Source organism: Cherax quadricarinatus, chromosome 62 (genome assembly GCF_038502225.1).
Source record: "Cherax quadricarinatus isolate ZL_2023a chromosome 62, ASM3850222v1, whole genome shotgun sequence".
Taxonomy (NCBI): domain Eukaryota; kingdom Metazoa; phylum Arthropoda; class Malacostraca; order Decapoda; family Parastacidae; genus Cherax; species Cherax quadricarinatus.
Window position 1 is genome coordinate 3,002,379 of NC_091353.1, and position 20,217 is coordinate 3,022,595.

General features: G+C 42.3%; 1 protein-coding gene across 10 annotated transcripts in view; it reads right to left on the reverse strand.

The window, feature by feature from the left end:
• The window catches only part of Rbcn-3A (rabconnectin-3 alpha), a 237,540-nt gene that overhangs the window by 50,189 nt on the left and 167,134 nt on the right, over positions 1-20,217 (reverse strand). For all 10 annotated transcript variants that reach the window (XM_070098327.1, XM_070098328.1, XM_070098325.1 and 7 more), the window contains 2 exons: positions 10,778-10,917; positions 7,964-8,163 (listed from right to left, as the gene is read on the reverse strand). In XM_070098327.1, coding sequence (XP_069954428.1) covers positions 7,964-8,163; positions 10,778-10,917 — 340 coding nt within the window. The remainder of the gene's footprint in view (positions 1-7,963; positions 8,164-10,777; positions 10,918-20,217) is intronic.

Below are 20,217 nucleotides of genomic sequence, written 5' to 3' on the forward strand. Positions count from 1 at the left end.
GTAACAGCTCTTAGCTTGCCAATAAAGTTAGGAATCCTCAACCTGTAAATAGCTGTCAATAAAGCTAGGGATCCTTAACATTGTCAAACCCTGTGTAAAAAAAAAAAAAGAGACATGGAGAGAGAGAGAGAGAGAGACAGGGAGAGAGACAGAGACAGGGAGAGAGACAGAGACAGGGAGAGACAGAGAGAGAGAGAGACAGAGACAACGAGAGAGACAGAGAGAGCAGGTGCAACAAATCATAGTCCACCCTCCCAGGCACCTAGGCTGTGCTCTCGCTGTCACCGGAAGGGGCACACTGCCAACAACTGCCTGCGAGATACCAGGTGTAATTACTGCTACAAGAAAGGACATAAGGAGGACCAGTGTCGGAAGAAAAAGGAACTTGACAGACAGGGCCACCTGTTTAGAGACCTGTTCTTAGAACAAACCAGCAGGATCTCTGAATTGGTGAACACTCTCACACGTCACCCACTTAGCTACTCCTATCCCAGCCCAGCAGGTGGGATTGTGCCTTATACAAGACCACAGACTTACATCCCTGCAGCTGCCTCAGTACCCTACCTCTCTCAAGGGCAGGCACCTTACATTCCCTACACACCCACCACCTCAAGCTGACCACTTCATCATGAGGAGCCAGTCTATCAGCATCCTGTCAGCCAACATTAGGGGTTTCATTACTAATGTTGGAGAGCTCACACAGTTTTGTAAACACTCGACATCCCAACGTGATAGCTATTGTTGAAACATTTTTCGACGACAGGACTCGAGAAAATTTTGCAAGAATAGCTGGCTACACCTCATGGATGAGAAGAGACAGGCAAGGGAAAGGAGGAGGTGTTGCTGTGTGCTTCTCTAAAAGTGTTCATGCCCAGCACATTGATGTTGCCATCCCTACACATCTTGAAATGATGTTCTTCAAGCTCTGTATAAACACTAGTGCCTCTGTACTAGAATGTGCAATGTACAGACCTCAGTGGCAACATGCAGACCCCATCAACTTCCTAATGGAAAATATTGACTCCCTTCTACTACAACACAACTGTCAACATATCATAATTGTTGGTGACCTCAACCAACACCTTATACAGAGGGACTTTGATGACCTTCTTGCAGTATTTGACATGAGAAACTTTGTTGATTTCCCTACTCACATCTCTGGCTCCTCCCTTGACCCAGTAGTGAGTGATCTGGCAGAAGGCATAGTCACTTGTCAACCTCTCAGCTACGTTGGATCGTCTGACCACAAGGCTGTTTTTACGACACTTAAGATCCCAACAGAACGAGGTGAGGAGTCCACACACACAACCTGGCTATGGGAAAGAGGTAATTGGCCAGCCCTTTGCTCTGAGCTCGCCACCACCGATTGGAATGCTCTTCTCCAAGGGGATGTTGACAACCAAGTGAAAGCCTTCACTGGACACATCCTTAATCTACAACAAGAACACATTCCTCACTGGCAATATGTGACAAAGCCTACAGATCAGCCTTGGTTTGGCTTCCGTTGTAGAGAGGCTGCTACTGCTAAGTACAAAGCATGGCAAAGGTATAAGAGACATCCTACCACCTATAACAGGAACTTGCACAGGCAAGCCTGTAGGCATATGGGTGACGTTCAAAAGTGGGCCATTGCTAAATGGGAGGTGGACACTAAAAGAAAGCTAGCATCAGGTAGGGTAGGCTCCAAAACCTGGTGGTCCCTGGTCAAGGACAGACAAGGTTATCTGCCTGATGAACTCATTCCACCTCTAAATCGACAGGATGGGACCACCTCTACTAGTAGTCAAGAGAAGGCGGACCACTTTGCTACCAAAATGCAAGTTCCTGATCCAGCTAGGGGCCCTCCTTGGCTAGCTGCAAGAACTGTGTCAAAACTGTCAGTGGTGACAATAAGGCAGGAGGAGATGCATTTCCTTCTTAAATCGCTTGACCAAGAAAAGGCTGTGGGCCCAGACAAGTTGAGCCCAAGATTGCTGAGATGTGCAGACCAGCTAGCAGCACCTCTAACTCGCATCTTTCAGCACTGCCTAGTACAGTGTAAATGGCTCTCTCTATGAAAAAAGGGAAATGTAGTCCCTGTTCACAAAAAGAAGAGCAGAGCAAAAATCAGCAACTACAGACCAGTGTCACTCCTGTAAATCACTGGTAAGATCCTTGAGACAATAATCTCAAGACAAATGGCAGAGTTTTTTGACTACCACTCACTACTTTGTGATCATCAATATGGCTTCAGGAAAGGTTACTCTGCTGCTGATCTGTTGTTAAACCTCTCCACTAAGTGGCACCAGTCACTGGATGAATCCAAAGTCAGCTGTGTGGTAGCACTGGACATTGCTGGCTCTTTTGACCGGGTGTGGCACCAGGGCCTCTTAGCAAAACTTCAAGCACTGGGAATTGCAGGCTCTACGTTATGTCTCCTCAGTGATTACCTTCATGGTAGATCTCTAAGTGTAGTTCTCAATGGAACGGAATCAGCAAGACATCCTATTGGGGCAAGTGTTCCATAAGGAAGCGTACTGGGACCATTGTTATGGAATGCCTACTTCAATGACCTTCTTCATCTCATCCCAGAATCTCATGCATATGCAGACGACTGTACACTGACATTCACTTATCCAAGAGAAGAAATGCCAGCTGCTCTAAGCTACATCAATCACCAGCTAAGAGCTATATCAGCTTGGGGAAATAGATGGCAAGTAACATTTGCACCTGAGAAAACGCAAATGATGATAGTCTCTAGGCACCATGATGGTAATGCTGGTGCAGTAGTAAGGATGAATGGGAGGGTGTTGGTACCTGGAGAAGAAGTTGATATCCTTAGGGTGAAATTTGACTCCAAACTAACCATGAAGAACCATGTTGTAAATCTTGCAAACAAGGCAGCCAGGAAGTTTACAGCACTTCGCCGTATCTCGCATCTGCTTGACAGTAGGGGTTGCAAGATTCTGTACGAGGCACAAGTATGCTCACACCCTGAGAATGCTCCACTTTCTTGGTTTGCCTGCCCCCCCCCCTCTCATCTGCGACTGCTTGACAGAGTAGAGAACAGAGCAAGACGTCTCATCTCTCGCCTGGACCCATCCTGGATAGATCTGTCATTTCAGCAGAGCCTTCAATATAGGAGGGATGTGGGTGGCCTTACTGTTATGTACAAGGCCAATATTGTCAAAGTACCACACTTGGATCCACTTCGAGGACAGCGTGAAACAAGCTTTTATGCCACAAGACGGGCAGAAAGCAGCAACTTCACTCTGGCTGTACCCTTCTCCAGAACATCACTCCATCTGAGATCATATACAACCAGGATGACTCGAGTATGGAACACATTCGTACAGCATAATGATGTCAACGAGATAAAGTCGGTTGATCACATGAAAATGCTGGCCCACAGATGGCTCCAACTTCATCCTGTTCCCTACTTGTATGTCTCATAACAATAAAAATGCTTTCAAATGAGCTGATGTAGGTAACAGCTCTTAGCTTGCCAATAAAGTTAGGAATCCTTAACCTGTAAATAGCTTGTCAATAAAGCTAGGGATCCTTAACCTTGTCAAACCCTGTGTAAAAAAACAAAAAAAAAAAAGAGATAGAGAGAAAGAGAGAAAGATAGAGAGAGAGAGATAGAGAGATAGAGAGAGAGAGATAGAGAGAGAGAGAAAGAGAGAGAGAGAGAGAGAGAGAAAGAGAGAGAGAGAAAGAGAGAGAGAGAGAGAGAAAGAGAGAAAGAGAGAGAGAGAAAGAGAGAGAGAAAGAGAGAGAGAAAGAGAGAGAGAAAGAGAGAGAGAAAGAGAGAGAGAAAGAAATTACAGTACGTATGACAATTTGAGTTAAACAAGGTAATAGAACATGTAATAGTTACATAGAATAATTTGTTTGAGACTATGTATCAGTGGAAAACATTTGTAGAAGTTGACTGAACATATCAATGGATAACATTTGTACAATATAATATATCGATGGATAATATTTATACAAGACTACATATAATGAAGATTTGAAATCATGTATTGTAACTTCCTACCAAGTCCGAAAGAGGAAATTACTGTACAGTGGACCCTCGACTAACGCTATTAATCCGTTCCTGAGAGCTCATCGTCAATCAAAATTATCGTTAGTCAAGTTAATTTTCCCCATAAGAAATAAAGGAAATCAAATTAATCCGTGTATGACACCCCAAAGTATGAAAAAAAATTGTTTTTACCACATGAAATATTAATATTAATACACAAACTGAAGAAGACATGCACAGTTACATGACACTTACCTTTATTGAAGATCAGGTGATGATTGATGGGATGGGAGGAGGGGAGTGTGTTGATGGTCTTAGTGTCTAGAAGGGGAATCCCCTTCCATTAGGACTTGAGGTGGCAAGTCTTTTCCGGGGTTACTTCCCTTTCCTTTAAATCTCTCAAACCAACCTTTGCTGGCCTTAAATTCACTCACATCACCACTAGTTGCTGGCATTTTTTTAATTAAATCATCATGCAACTTCCTAGACTTTTCACATATGATTGCTTGAGAGATGCTATCTCCTCCTATCTGTTTTTCATTTATCCACACCAATAACAGTCTCTCAACATCGAGTACTTGCGATCTCAATTTCGAAAACATAGTTGCACCTTTGGCAAGAACAGCTTCCTTGATTGCCGTTTTCTTGCCCACAATAGTAGCGATGGTTGATTGGGGTTTTGTGTACAGCCTGGCCAGCTCGGAGACACGCACTCCACTTTCATACTTAGCAATGATCTCTTTCTTCATATCCATAGTAATTCTCACCCTTTTTGCTGTAGGGTTGGCACTAGACGCTTTCTTGGGGCCCATGGTGACTTATTTTGCAGGTGCAATCACTAAAAAGGCTGTGATAATATGAAATGTTCCGATTGTATGCTTGGAAGCGACCGAGGTGGCTGGCTGGCTTGTAAACACTGGCCAGAAGTGGACTCGTCTCAGACGGAACGAATAGTGTTGGTCGAGTTTTTAAGCGCTAGTCGAGGCAAAATTTTTGCGTTAAAATGTATCGCTAGTTGGATTTATCGTTAATCGATGCCATCGTTGGTCGAGGGTCCACTGTACATAGTTTATAGACACCAGAAAATACAGTACTAATATGAGCACATTACAATACAGTAATCCAAAAAAAGCATTACTATATACAACTTGATACAAGAAAATTAAAGTTTCAATAACAGGTCTAAATTTTAAAATGTAAAAACTGATACAGTGGACCCTCGGTTATCGGCCGTAATCCGTTCCAGAATCTCGGCCTAAAACTGAAATGACATTTCCCCTAAGAATTAATGTAAATACAATTAATCCGTTCCAGATAAAAAATAATATTCACAAAAAAATAATTTTTTAACAATTAAATCAGTATTACATACCTTTATTGAAGACTAATGCTGACTTCTGGAATGCCTGCTACACTTCCTGCATGCCTGCTACACTCCCTGCATGCCTACTACACTCCCTGCATGCCTACTACACTCCCTGCATACCTGCTACACTCCCTGCATACCTGCTACACTCCCTGCATACCTGCTACACTCCCTGCATGCCTGCTACACTCCCTGCATGCCTGCTACACTCCCTGCATGCCTGCTACACTCCCTGCATGCCTGCTACACTCCCTGCATGCCTGGTACACTCCCTGCATGCCTGCTACACTCCCTGCATGCCTGCTACACTCCCTGCATGCCTGCTACACTCCCTGCATGCCTGCTACACTCCCTGCATGCCTGCTACACTCCCTGCATGCCTGCTACACTCCCTGCATGCCTGCTACACTCCCTGCATGCCTGCTACACTCCCTGCATGCCTACTACACTCCCTGCATGCCTACTACACTTTGTGCTTAAATTCCATGGTGTTTCTCACTTTTTTTACCCAGGAACTTTACTAGGAGCTTTCTTTGGAGCTATGGTTACGTATCTCACAGTTGCATTGCAAAAAAATCACAAAAACAATGGAAAACAAGCAAAATGTTTCGATGTATGAGCAGAAGCTTCCTCATGCACTGAGAGAGACAGCCCAACTGATGCATAAGCGGCCCCAGCCGGCGGACGGACGCGTCTGAAATGGCCAATCACCAGGAGCCGAAAAACCGGCCAATCACTGAGTTAGCCAATAACATGAACGGCCGATAACCGAGGGTCCACTGTACAGTAATACAAACACTGTACAGTTCTCCCTCAACATTCACGTTTTCAACTTTCACGGGCTTGACACATTCGCGAATTCCCAACTGCCAAATTCCCAGCCACCAAATCATATTTAAGTTTCCGCCACCTGCAAGTCCCTACTACCCTCCCTCCGACCTCAGCAACTGGCAGCCAGCCCTCCCACCACTCAGTGTGGCGAGTGTTTTGTTTGTTCATTATTTGCTATTAAACTACAGTATAAATAATGTAAACCCATTCATGACTGCATATTGGAATGGCTCTTCGGACAGGTATTAGATGGTGACATCATGTGTTTACTCTTGAACACAGCAAAGAATCAAACATTTCTGCTACAGCTAATAATAACAATAGTAGTAATAATAATAATAATAATAATAATAATATAATAATAATAATAATAAATACGATATAATTGAAGAAGGAAATTGTACAAAAATACAAGGGAGTGGTTGACACATCGTCAGTGTGGCTTTGTTTATGCTGGAGTGAGCATTAGTCTCCGTGCTCTTCCAAACATTTCACAATAATTCATTGTGTTTGGTGCTTGTAGATTGAGTGCGACTGGAGTGGTAGAGGCAGTGGTTGAGGAAGCGGTTGAGGCAGCTGTTGAGGCAGCTGTTGAGGCAGCGATTGAGGCAGCGATTGAGGCAGTGGTTGAGGCAGTGGTTGAGGCAGCGATTGAGGCAGTGGTTGAGGCAGCTGTTGAGGCAGCGGTTGAGGCAGCGGTTGAGGCAGCGGTTGAGGCAACAGTTGAGGTAGTGGTTGAGGCAGCGGTTGAGGCAGCGATTGAGGCAACAACTGAGGCAGCGGTTGAGGCAGCTGTTGAGGAAGCGGTTGAGGCAGTGGTTGAGGCAGCGGTTGAGGCAGCAGTTGAGGCAGTGGTTGAGGCAGTGATTGAGGCAGTGATTGAGGCAGTGGTTGAGGCAGCGGTTGAAGCAGCGACTGAGGCAGCGGTTGAGGCAATGGTATTTAATAACATACATGTTAATAATAATAATAATAATACATGTTATTAATAATAACATGTACTATTATTATTTATAATATATATGTTATTAAATACCACTGCCTCAACCGCTGAATTATTGTGAAATGTTTGGAAGAGCAGGGAGACTAATGCTCACTCCAGCATAAACAAAGTCACACTGACGATGTGTCAACCACTCCCTCGTATTTTTGTACAATTTCCTTCTTCAATTATATCGTATTTATTATTATTATTATTATTATTATTATTACTATTGTTATTATTAGCAATAGCAGAAATGTTCGATTCTTTGCTGTGTTCAAGAGTAAACACATGATGTCACCGTCTAATACTTGTCCGAATAGCCATTCCAATATGCAGTCATGAATGGGTTTACATTATTTATACTGTAGTTTAATAGCAAATAATGAACAAACAAAACACTCACCACACTGAGTGGTGGGAGGGCTGGCTGCCAGTTGTGGGGGTCGGAGGGAGGGTAGTAGGGACTCGCAGTGGTTGAGGAAGTGGTGGAGTCTGTGGTATTTAATAACATACATGTTATTAAAGCATAACATGTATATATTTAGTACAATTTATGGCTTTTCATGTGTTTTATGATTGTTCATGGTTCAATAAGTTAAGGAAGCAGTATTGTATTATATTTCTGTACAATATATTGGGGCACCAAACATTCACGGTTTTTCAACATTTGCGAGGCTCTTGATCCCCTAACCCTCGCGAATGTTGAGGGAAATCTGTATATATAAAACAAATGGTAAATAAAAAAGAAGTCACAAATGATCTTGTCTTGTACCTTATTGATGCAAAAAGCAGTAATGGAGTCCTGTTCCTTGTGGATAATGCGCAGTGGCTCGAGAGATTGAACTGCACTTTCCAATGGAGGAGCTCCATGTTCGGAGGGTTCTTGATTCTCTGCAGCACCCATCTCAGATCCTCCTTCACCTGTCCCAGAGCCATCTACACCATCACCCACATCACTCATAACTTCCTCCCCTACAAGGTCAAATAAATACAGTAATAAAACTAAGGGTTTGGACATTCAACAGACTTGTGTGAGCATCTTAAATAGGAGTAAGTGTTACTTTAACTTGAAGTGTGAGCAACGTAACATTTACAAAGTGTGACTGTGTAAGCATTTCCTCTTTCTTAGGTCACCCTATCTCAGAGTGAAAAAAGGGGAGACACATTCACCATCACTCACTCAATAGCTGTCTTGCTAGATGTGCATAGATGCAACACTGCAAGAGGCTGGGTTGGATCTAGTCTCATAAATATACCTATACATATTTTGTACATTCTTGTCATAATCCTTACGTAATATACATTCCGTATTATTTTGCATTATCTATTATGATTAGTGTTACTGAATGATCAACTGTCTAGAAGCCTGTATACTACTTCTTTATACAGTACACACATTGTTGGTTCATGTATGGAGCTTCCATAACTGTGTTACTTCTTTATATACTACACACACTGTTGGTTCATGTATGGAGCTTCCATAACTATGTGCTACTTCATATACAGTACACACATTGTTGGTTCATGTATGGAGCTTCCATAATAATTTGGTAATACAACAATCTGTAATTTACACTAGATTTTTTTCCTTTCCAAAAATGCACCTTAAATTACTGAATAAGTCTATGAGACAAATTGCTTTGCTGAGTTTCACTGTGCTCACCAACTAGTTTTGTTATAGTACATATCTATACCAGTGGACTGACTCACAACATAGCAATAACACGACTGCAAACAAACCACGGTACGGGTGGGGTTAGAACCCATGGTGAGTAATTCTTAAAACTCCAGGAGAGTGGGTATGCCACTTGAGTGACTTACCCACTGGCCTGTCTTACCACTCACTCACCATGGGGTCAAACCCCACCTATACCGTGGTTTTTTCCTACCAGCGAACATTGAATGCACAGTACAGTAGAACCGCTGTATCTGCAGGTCCAGTTTCTGCAGTTTCAATTATCCGTGGTTTGCCATGACTCAAAAATGAGCCCTAATTTTCCTTCCTAATGACACCAGAGTACAAAAGTAGTGATAGTGGGAGTTGTAATAAAGTTGGTAGAATTACCGACAATATGTAAAGTAAAAGGACACAAATGCAACTAATGTGACTTTTTATTGTGGCAATGTTTCGCTCTCCAGGAGCTTTATCAAGCTCCTGGAGAGTGAAACGTTGCCACAATAAAAAGTCACATTAGTTGCATTTGTGTCCTTTTACTTTACATAGTGGGAGTTGTTCAAAGCCTAAGAGAAGCTGTGAAGTGCTTCCCATCAGTGAACAAGTGATAATTTTCAACTTATTGCACATAATTTATCAATTAAACTTTATCAAAGGTATGTATGTAAGTCACCTTGCCTCGGTGGGAGACGGCCGACTTGTTGGAGAGAAAAAAAAAAAAAATGTATGCAAGTGAAAACTATTTATATACAGTGGAACCCCCGCATCCACTGATTAGATATTCGTGGGTTCAGTTTTCACAGTTTACTGTGGCACAAAAATACCTCTTAATTTTGCATAATAATGGGCCCAAAGAGCAAAAGTAGAGAAGCTAACAGTTCTTCAAAGCCTAAAAGAAGTCGTGAAGTGCTTTCCATCAGTGAAAAAGTGATAATTCTCCACTTCTTCCTTTGACAAACCAGCCATATCCTACCGAGGCAGGGTGGCCACCGAGGCAGGGTGGCCACCGAGGCAGGATGGCCCAACAAAAAAAAAAATAAAAGTTTCTCCTTTTAAATTTAGTAATATATACAGGAGAAGGGGTTAGTAGCCCCTTGCTCGCAGCATTTCAGATGCCTCTTACGACACACATGACTTAGGGGGGAAGAAATCTGCTCCGCTGTCTACCAGCCTACTACCACAGGACAGTTGTACCTCCCTGGGCGGCTGCTGTCTACCAGCCTACTACGACAGGACAGTAGTACCTCCCTGGGAAGCTGCTGTCTACCAACCTACTACCACAGAACAGTATTACCACAGGACAGTAGTACCTCCCTGAGCAGCTGCTGTCTAACAACCTACTACCACAGGACAGTAGTACCTCCCTGGGTGGCTGCTCTCTACCAGCCTACTACCACAGGAGAGTACATAGTACCTCCCTGGGTAGCAGCTGTCTACCAACCTATTACCACAGAACAGTAGTACCTCCCTGGGCAGCTGCTGTTAACCAGCCTACTACCACAGGACAGTAGTACCTCCCTGGGCAGCTGCTGTCTACCAGCCTACTACCACAGGACAGTAGTACCTCCCTGGGTGGCTGCTGTCTACCAGCCTACTACCTAACAATTCTCCACTTATTGTGCATAATATATCAATTAAATTTTATAATAGGTATGTATAGGACTTATACACAGGGTTTGCTACTATCCGTGGTTTTAGTATCCATAGTAGGTCCTTGGAACATATCCTCCATGGATACAGGGGTCCTACTGTGTAGGGTTTACTACATACTTTCCATGGTAGGTCTTGGAAAGTATCCCCTAGGGATACGGGGGGACTACTGTATATATTAGAATATAAACAATTGAGAAAGGCCATGGACAACAAAATAAGTTACGTATACTGAAAAGTTTTTACACCTTGGATGCTTACCGTGGTCTGAGTACTGGACAGGCTCAGGTGTTGGTCTTTTGCGACCAAAGATATACCTCACAAAAACTTCCTGAACTTCCTCCTGCCTGACAAGGTAATTCCATAACCTCTCCACTGGCTTCACTCCTTTCTTATTACGCCTGTTGTGAGAAAATAAACTATACTAGGCTTTCAAATTATTAGAGTACAAAACTCAGCTAATAATGCATTGTGCAACAAACTTTAAAGAATTAAAGAAACAAGTTTTAAAAAATTATTGTTAACAGGCTGGCCATCTCCCACCGAGGCAGGGTGAACCACAAGATAGGATCATTTTCACCATTGTTCACACCATCATTATCTCTGCAGAAGCAAACAGATATGACAGTTCAGATGTTACTCCAAGCAGCAAATATCCCAAACCCCTCCTTTAAAGTGTAGACATTCTACTTCCCACCTCCAGGACTCAAGTCCCATTAACCGTTTCCTTGAATCCCTTCACAAATATTACCAGCTACATTTTTATTTGTCAGTCCTTACAACTGAATTCTCTGAACACTAACTGTACAGTAAGGATTCAAATAAATACATAAGCTGTGCAGAAATTGCTTAGCAACAGACAGACTTTTGTAACCATTTAAACTTAAAATTAATGGTGACATTGGTCAGAGAAATGGCAAATATTGAACTTAAGCTTAAGGAATCATACAGGAGACAAGAAACACAGGAAGAACTTAAAGCAATAAACCAAACTGAATGAAACTCAAAATACTACTTTTCTTTTGCAAAATCTAGCAAAAACAACATCCAGTTTTGGACCCCTGCTTAGACGAGATGCGACTTACACAGATGACAGCAAAGAAATGAGCGAGATACTGAAGTCCCAATATGACTCGCCATTTAGTGAACCACTAACCAGACTAAGAGTCGCCAATCTAAATGGATTTTTTATGAAAGACTCAAAATTTGGTTAATTCAAAAATTTCTGATATCATAACATCACAAGACTTTGAAAAAAGAATAAATGACATGCCCATGTACTCTGCCCCAGGCCCATTCGTGGAACTCCATGTTCATCAAGAATTGCAAGAACCTCCTTTCATGTGCCTTAAGCATTCTATGGAAAGGGAGAATAGACACAGGGGTCAACCCACAGTCACTAAAAACAACAGACTCCGCAATGGTGGCAGTAAAGAAATTGCAAGAATTACAGACCGATAGCACTCGAGGATAAAATGCAGATGCACTATACACAGACCCAGCAAAAGCCATCGACAAGTGCAATCACAGTGTAACAGCACACAAAATGCGTGATTAAGGAGTAATAGGAAAAGTTGGTAGATGGATCTATAACTTCCTAAGAAATAGAGCACAAAGAGTAACAGTAAACAGAGTAAAGTCAGAGGCAGTTACAGTGAAAAGCTCTGTTCCACAAGGTACAATACTCACTCTCATCTTGTTCCTCATCCTCATATCTGATACAGACAGAGATGTAAGCCATAGCACCATGTCTTCCTTTGCAGATGACACCCAAATCTATATAACAGTCATCCATCAAAGACACTGCAAGTCTCGAAGCGGACATCAAACAAATCTTTAAATTAGCCGCAGAAAACAATATGAAGTTCAATGAAGACAAATTTCAACTACTACGCTATGGAAAACTCAAGGAAATTAAAACTGCATTGGAGTATAAAACAAATTCCAACCACACAATAGAGCAAAAAACTAATGTGAAGGATCAGGGAGTGATAATGTCAGAGGATCTCACTTTCAGAGATCACAACAATGTATCTACCTCATCTGCTAGGAAAATGATTTGAAGGATAATGAGAACCTTCAAAACTAGGGATACCAAGCCCATGATGATTCTCTTCAAATTGCTTGTTTTCTCTAAGCTGGAATATTGCTGTACACTAATGACCCCTTTCAGGGAAGGCAAAATTGCAGACCTGGAGAATATACAGAGAACTTTCACTGCATGTATAAGTATGACAGAGCACCTAGATTACTGGGAATGGTTGAAGTCCCTTGATTTATATTCCCTGGAATGCAGGCGAGAAAGACACATGATAACATACACTTGGAAAATCCTAGAGGGACTAGTCCCAAGCCTGCACATGAAAATCACTCCCTATGAAAGCAAATGACTTAGCAGTGCAACATCCTCCCCAATTAAAAGTAGGGGAGTCATGAGCACACTAAAAGACAACACAATAAGTGTCAGGGACCCAAGACTGTTCAACTACCTCCTGGCATACATAAGGTGGATAGACCCCAGGCTGTCTTCAAGAAAGCGCTGGACAGGCATCTAAAGTCTGTTCCTGACCAGCCGGGCTGTGACTCATACGTTCATTTACATGCTGCCAGCAGTAACAGCTTGGTTGATCAGGTCCTGATCCAACGTGAGACCTACTCACAGACCAGGCCGCAGGGGCGCTAACCCCCAAAACCCCCTCCAGATACACAACATCGTGTACAAGTACTGTGTGCTGAACTACATACAGTACAGTAGTAGTTTACTTAGCTAAGCAACTAGTATATAATAGTCCTATCTTAAGACTACTGCCAACATACCAATATTCACCAGGAATATCAACTTGCTTTATGATTCAACACAAAGCTACAATATGAAGACAAAACTACATGATATTTTGATCCATCTGGGATCATTATTAAGTCATTCATGACTAATACATCACTTTGCGATTCGTTCACATTAAAACACAATGTTATCATTCATGCTGCAGCTTCTGGGCCTAACAATAATATTCAGAAATGTACAACTGCTGTTTTACACTATATGTACTGTACTGCATACAGGAGAACCCTGATTATACGGTGGGTTTGGTTCCAGGATACCATCGTAAAGAGAAAAACGCAGAAAAGTGAATAATTTTTTACACCTTTAAATACACATAAAGGCCTGACAACATTTTTACACTATCATATATTAAGTGTGAAATAGAGCTAGACTTAATAAAACAATATGAAAATAAAATAAATGCACAATAGACACATTCCTTACATTAAAATATTTTCGTTCTTAGTTTATACACAGCGAGTCGTGAATTTGAAACTTTGGAAAACTGCCAGAATACAGTGGTCAGTACGCTGAGGTCAGTGGTCACCTGCGGTCATACCTGCCTAAGCTCTTGGGAGTTAGCGCAGGCTGTTACCAAGCACCATGGCTTGTTGTAGTGTTTTAGAATCTCAGGTTCAAGTGTTGAAGAAGGAGATTCTACTTCTTCAGGAGGAAACTAGGAGGCTGAAGCTTTACATAGATGAGTTTGGGAGTGAGTGTGAGAAGGATTTAGCTGGTAAGGAGGAAATGGTCACCAGCAGTGATACTGGCAGCAGCTTTAAGTGGCAAGTGGCTCACAGTTCAGGAAGAGGGAAAATGAGGAGAGTTAATAGAGAAATGTGAAGGTAGGAAATTGATTCTCTGTTCTCCAAGACAAGTGTACTTCAGTGGCTAGTGAGGCTGAAGGTACCATTGATTCCCCTGCTAATCAAGGCAAGAATATTTTAATAGTTGGAGATTCTAAGGTAAGATATATGGACCGTGTATTTTGTAACGGAGGCAAAAAGGTCAGACAGAGTGTGTGCCTTCCTGGAGCTGGTATTGGTGACATAGTCAGCAGGTTGAATAATATTATGGCAGGTAATGGGAACAAGCCCATTATCTGTCTTAGTGCTGGGGGTTATGACACTGGGAAGGGCAGGAGAGAGGAGCTGCTGGATAAGTACAGGTCAGCCATAGAAGTAGTTAGGTCTAAGGGAGGGATCCCAGTCATATGTAGCATCTTGCCTAGAAAGGGAGTGGGCAATGAATGGATGTCTAGGGCAATTGGTATAAATTGCTGGCTAGGAACTTCAAATTCCATTCATTGATAACTGGGACCTATTCTTTGGCAAACGTGATATGTATGCAAGGGACGGGGTTCATCTCTCTGGGGATGGAGTGGTTGCATTAGCCAATTCGATTGAGAGGGTAAATGATGACTTGTCTAGGAATTTAAACTGATAGATTATAGAGGTATGGGTGTTTGTGGGAAACAATCAGGCTGCAGCATTAGGGTTAAAAACAGCACTCAAGAAATCGTAATGACACGATTGCAAACAAACCATACCCCCGGCCGGGATTGAACCCGCGGACTTTATGACCGCGGGTTCAATCCCGGCCGGGGGTATGGTTAAAAACAGCAGTTATTACCGGGATACCTCAGGTATATGTTTAAAAGACAATATTCAAAATAAAGTTGCTAGTAATGGCAAATCAATTGATCAACAAACAAAGAGAGATAGTAGAGGGCAACGAGTGGCTAGCTCCCTTAAGGTTTACTATACAAATAGTAGGAGTCTAAGAAATAAGATAGATGAGCTAAGATTACTTGCAAGTGTAGGTAATATAGATATTATTGGTATAACAGAGACCTGGTTCAACCTGAAAGATAGAGAAATGCCTTCTGAATGCAACATACAGGGTTATAAACTATTCCACACTGACAGGGTCAACAGGAAGGGTGGTGGAGTGGCAATGTATGTCAGAAAATTTAAATTGTTGTCTTAGACATGATATAAGATTAAAAACATCGAACATAGAATCTGTTTGGCTACAGTTTCTTGAGGGTCGTGACAAATTAATTTTGGGTGTGATTTATAGGCCCCCAAACTTTGATAGGAGTGCAGTAAGCTGTTATGGGATGAAATTCATAAGGCATCTAGATATGAAAATGTTGTGATAATGGGAGATTTTAACTTTAAACAAATTGATTGGTACAATATGACAGGAAATCTTGAGTCTAATGACTTTCTTGATATGGTTCAGGATTGGTTTTTAGAACAGGTTGTGACAGAACCAACTAGAGGAAACAATCTGCTTGACTTGGTTCTTGCCAACAAAGAGTCACTAATTAATAATCTTGAGAGGTTAATGATGAGTTTGGGGAAAGTGATCACAAATCACTTAGTTTCAGTAAATCATGGAATTACCCAGATACGTAACTGCAATCAAATCTCTGTCCCAGATTTTCGCCTGGCCAACTTCATGGGACTGAAAAATTACCTGGGTGGGCTAAATTGGGATGTCCTGACTATGGGTCAGGTAGGTGATCTTGGTTGCCAATATGACGTTTTTCAGAGCATAGTTCTAGCTCCCCAGACAACTTTTGTTCTGAGTAGGGAAATTAGATCTAACAAAAATGATCCCAAATGGATGAACAATAGATTAAAACATCTCATTGGTCAAAAGAGAGGCATATATAGGCATATCAAAAGAAGGGATGGGCAGTTAAGAAATCTTTCTTCTTCTTCTTTCAACACACCGGCCGTATCCCACCGAGGCGGGGTGGCCCAAAAGGAAAAACAAAAGTTTCTCCTTTTACATTTAGTAATATATACAGCAGAAGGGGTTACTAGCCCCTTGCTCCCGGCATTTTAGTCGCCTCTTACAACACGCATGGCTTACGGAGGAAGAATTCTGTTCCACTTCCCCATGGAGATAAGAGGAAATAAACAAGAACAAGTACTAGAAACAAAATAGAAGAAAACCCAGAGGGGTGTGTATATATATGCTTGTACATATATGTGTAGTGTGACCTAAGTGTAAGTAGAAGTAGCAAGACGTACCTGAAATCTTGCATGTTCATGAGACAGAAAAATGGACACCAGCAATCCTACCATCATGTAAAACAATTACAGGCTTTCGTTTTACACTCACTTGGCAGGACGGTAGTACCTCCCTGGGTGGTTGCTGTCTACCAACCTACCTCTCTTCAATTAACCCTTTGACTGTTTCAGGCCCCTCTCTGAAACTGTCATTCTATGTCGCCAAATATTCAAAAAAAAAAAAATTATTTTTTCTTATGAAAATGTTAAGATTATTTTTCTGAGTGTTTTAGTCCAAAAAAAAAATTTTTGCCATTGGTACTTACCGAGATATAGAGCCGTGAAGTTTGCAGAAAATGAGCCGCGTATGGCAACAGCGGCGACTGCCGCTCACCCGGTAAACTTTAGTTTACTTGTATTTGAAGGTTTGTTGTTTTTTTCACTATTTTATTTTTTCACATAACTTATGTGGCCTATGAGACCAAAGTAAGGTGCAATGTATATATATACACTCGTTGTATACAACACAATAAGCACACAAACATAATTATCAATATATTGTTTACAAAACTTGTTTACACAAACAAACAATTCTTCTTCTTCTTCTTCTTCTTCTTCTCCTTCTTCTTCTCCTTCTTCTTCTCCTTCTTCTTCTCCTTCTTCTTCTCCTTCTTCTTCTCCTTCTTCTTCTCCTTCTTCTTCTCCTTCTTCTTCTCCTTCTTCTTCTTCTCCTTCTTCTTCTTCTCCTTCTTCTTCTTCTCCTTCTTCTTCTTCTCCTTCTTCTTCTTCTCCTTCTTCTTCTTCTCCTTCTTCTTCTTCTCCTTCTTCTTCTTCTCCTTCTTCTCCTTCTCCTTCTTCTTCTCCTTCTTCTTCTTCTCCTTCTTCTCCTTCTTCTCCTTCTTCTCCTTCTTCTCCTTCTTCTTCTTCTCCTTCTTCTTCTCCTTCTTCTCCTCCTTCTTCTCCTCCTTCTCCTCCTCCTTCTCCTCCTTCTCCTCCTCCTCCTTCTCCTCCTTCTTCTCCTTCTTCTCCTTCTTCTCCTCCTCCTTCTCCTCCTCCTTCTCCTCCTTCTTCTCCTCCTTCTCCTCCTTCTTCTCCTTCTTCTCCTTCTTCTCCTTCTTCTTCTCCTTCTTCTCCTTCTTCTTCTCCTTCTTCTCCTTCTTCTCCTTCTTCTTCTCCTTCTTCTTCTTCTCCTTCTTCTTCTTCTCCTTCTTCTCCTTCTTCTCCTCCTCCTTCTCCTCCTCCTTCTCCTCCTCCTTCTCCTCCTTCTCCTCCTTCTTCTCCTTCTTCTTCTCCTTCTTCTCCTCCTCCTTCTCCTCCTCCTTCTCCTCCTTCTTCTCCTCCTTCTCCTCCTTCTTCTCCTTCTTCTCCTCCTTCTTCTCCTCCTTCTTCTCCTCCTCCTTCTCCTCCTTCTCCTCCTCCTCCTCCTTCTCCTCCTTCTCCTCCTCCTTCTCCTCCTCCTCCTTGTGTGCGAGTGTGTGGCTTATAATTGTTTTGAGTCAGAAGTCGGCAGCTGTCAAAGTGACATATTATCTCATTAGTCACTACCCCTACCCCTGTCAAAACAATGGGGTCGGATGCTGCTTCCCCTCCTCCATTCTATCTAATTATCTTTCTCCCTCATTCTATATCTTTCAATCTGTCTCTCTTTCTGTCTGCCTATCTCTGTCTCACAGGTACACATAAATACAAGTATACATAGTGTAAATTACCTAGGATAACCCAAGAAATCCAGACAAAGTGCTATACTCTGCTTGAAGATGTGAGTAAACGTGATGACACAGTCTTGTGGCTCTCTCTGAGACAGAGAGCTAGATGGACAGACAGGGAGCTTGACAGACAGACAAATAGACAGACAGAAATGTTTGTGTACCAGCAAAAACAAAGGGAGGCGATGGTCATGTAATATTACCCTCCTTTATGCTCATCAAAGTCAGCTCTTATCAGATGTTATCTCCCCTTATCTTGTCACTGTCATGGGGTGGACTTTTTTTTTTCTTGCTTCAAGGGAACAATATTATTACATCTTCTTCTTCCTCCTCCTCCTCCTCTTCTCCTCCTCCTCCTCCTCCTCCTCCTCTTCCTTCCCTCCTCCTCCTCCTCCTCCTCCTCCTCCTCTTCCTCCCCTCCTCCCCCTCCTCCTCCTCCATTGCTTTTGGTCTCAAACTCCTCCAAATCATGAAATTGATCTTCACTGACACTTCCATCTGTGTTAGAGCATCACTTGGGAAGAGAAGAGTCCCAGATTTGCTGGGGAATCACATATTTCTTACCACTAGACATGCTGAAAAATGACAACTGAAATGGCATTCCCACAATGCACCACTGGCTCCCCGATTTTTTTTATATGGTGCACACTGACCATGGAGACCCATTCTCTCACATGTGGGCCTAGCAGCTTTCTCCTGCTTGATTTGAAGCTGCTAGAATTTATGCGTATAAATACGTCAGAAACATTGGCTCGTAAGACGTATTTATACGTCGGAAACAGTCAAAGGGTTAAAGAGAGAAATAAAGAAAGGAATAAGAAAAGCAAAAAGGAATTATGAGGCTAAGGTCGCAAGGGATTCAAAGACTAACCCAAAAGGGTTCTTTCAGTTATACAAAAGTAAGATTAGGGACAAGATTGGTCCACTTAAGAGTAATTCTGGTCAGATCACTGACAGTGATAAGGATATGTGTGAAATTCTCAATACCTACTTCCTCTCAGTTTTCACCCAGGAAAATACTAGCAATATTCCTGAAATAATAGATTACGTAGAACAGGACGATAATAAACTATGCACGATTGCGGTAACTAGTGACATGGTCCTCAGACAAATAGAGAAATTAAAACCTAACAAATCCCCAGGCCCTGATGAACTGTTTGCAAGGGTGTTAAAGGATGTAAAGAGGAACTTAGCATACCTTTGGCTAATCTTTTTAACATATCACTACAAACTGGCATAGTGCCTGATAAGTGGAAAATGGCAAATGTAATACCTATTTACAAGGAAGGTGACAGGTCCTTGGCTTAGAACTATAGACCAATAAGCCTTACCTCCATACTGGGAAAATTTATGGAATCAATAATTGCTGAAGCAATTCGTAGCCATCTTGATAGGCACAGATTGATTAATGAATCTCAACACGGTTTTACAAAGGGGCGTTCCTGTCTTACGAATTTACAGTGGACCCCCGCATACCGATGGCATCACATAGCGATTAATCCGCATACCGCTTGCTTTAATCGCCAAAATTTTGCCTCACATACCGCTTAAAAACCCGCTCACCGATTTTCGTCCGAGACACGTCCAATGTGCGGCCTGAGCCACGCTCACATGTTCCGCCGGTGGCATTGTTTACCAGCCAGCCTCCGCGGTAACATCCAAGCATACAATCGGAATATTTCGTATTATTACAGTGTTTTCGGTGCTTTTTCTGGAAAATAAGTGACCATGGGCCCCAAGAAAGCTTCTAGTGCCAACCCTACAGCAATAAGGGTGAGAATTACAATAGAGATGAAGAAAAAGATCATTGATAAGTATGAAAGTGGAGTGCGTGTCTCCGAGCTGGCCAGGTTGTATAATAAACCCCAATCAACCATCGCTACTATTGGTGGTACAGCTGCTGCTGCTGCTGCTGCTGTAGCATCGTCTGCTGCTGCTGTAACATCGTCTGTTGCTGCTGTAGCGTCGTCTGTTGCTGCTGTACCACCGTCAGCTGCTGCTGCTGCTGTAGCATCGTCTGCTGCTGCTGTAACATCGTCTGTTGCTGCTGTAGCATCGTCTGTTGCTGCTGTACCACCGTCAGCTGCTGCTGTAACATCATCTGTTGCTGCTGTAGCATCGTCTGTTGCTGCTGTACCACCGTCA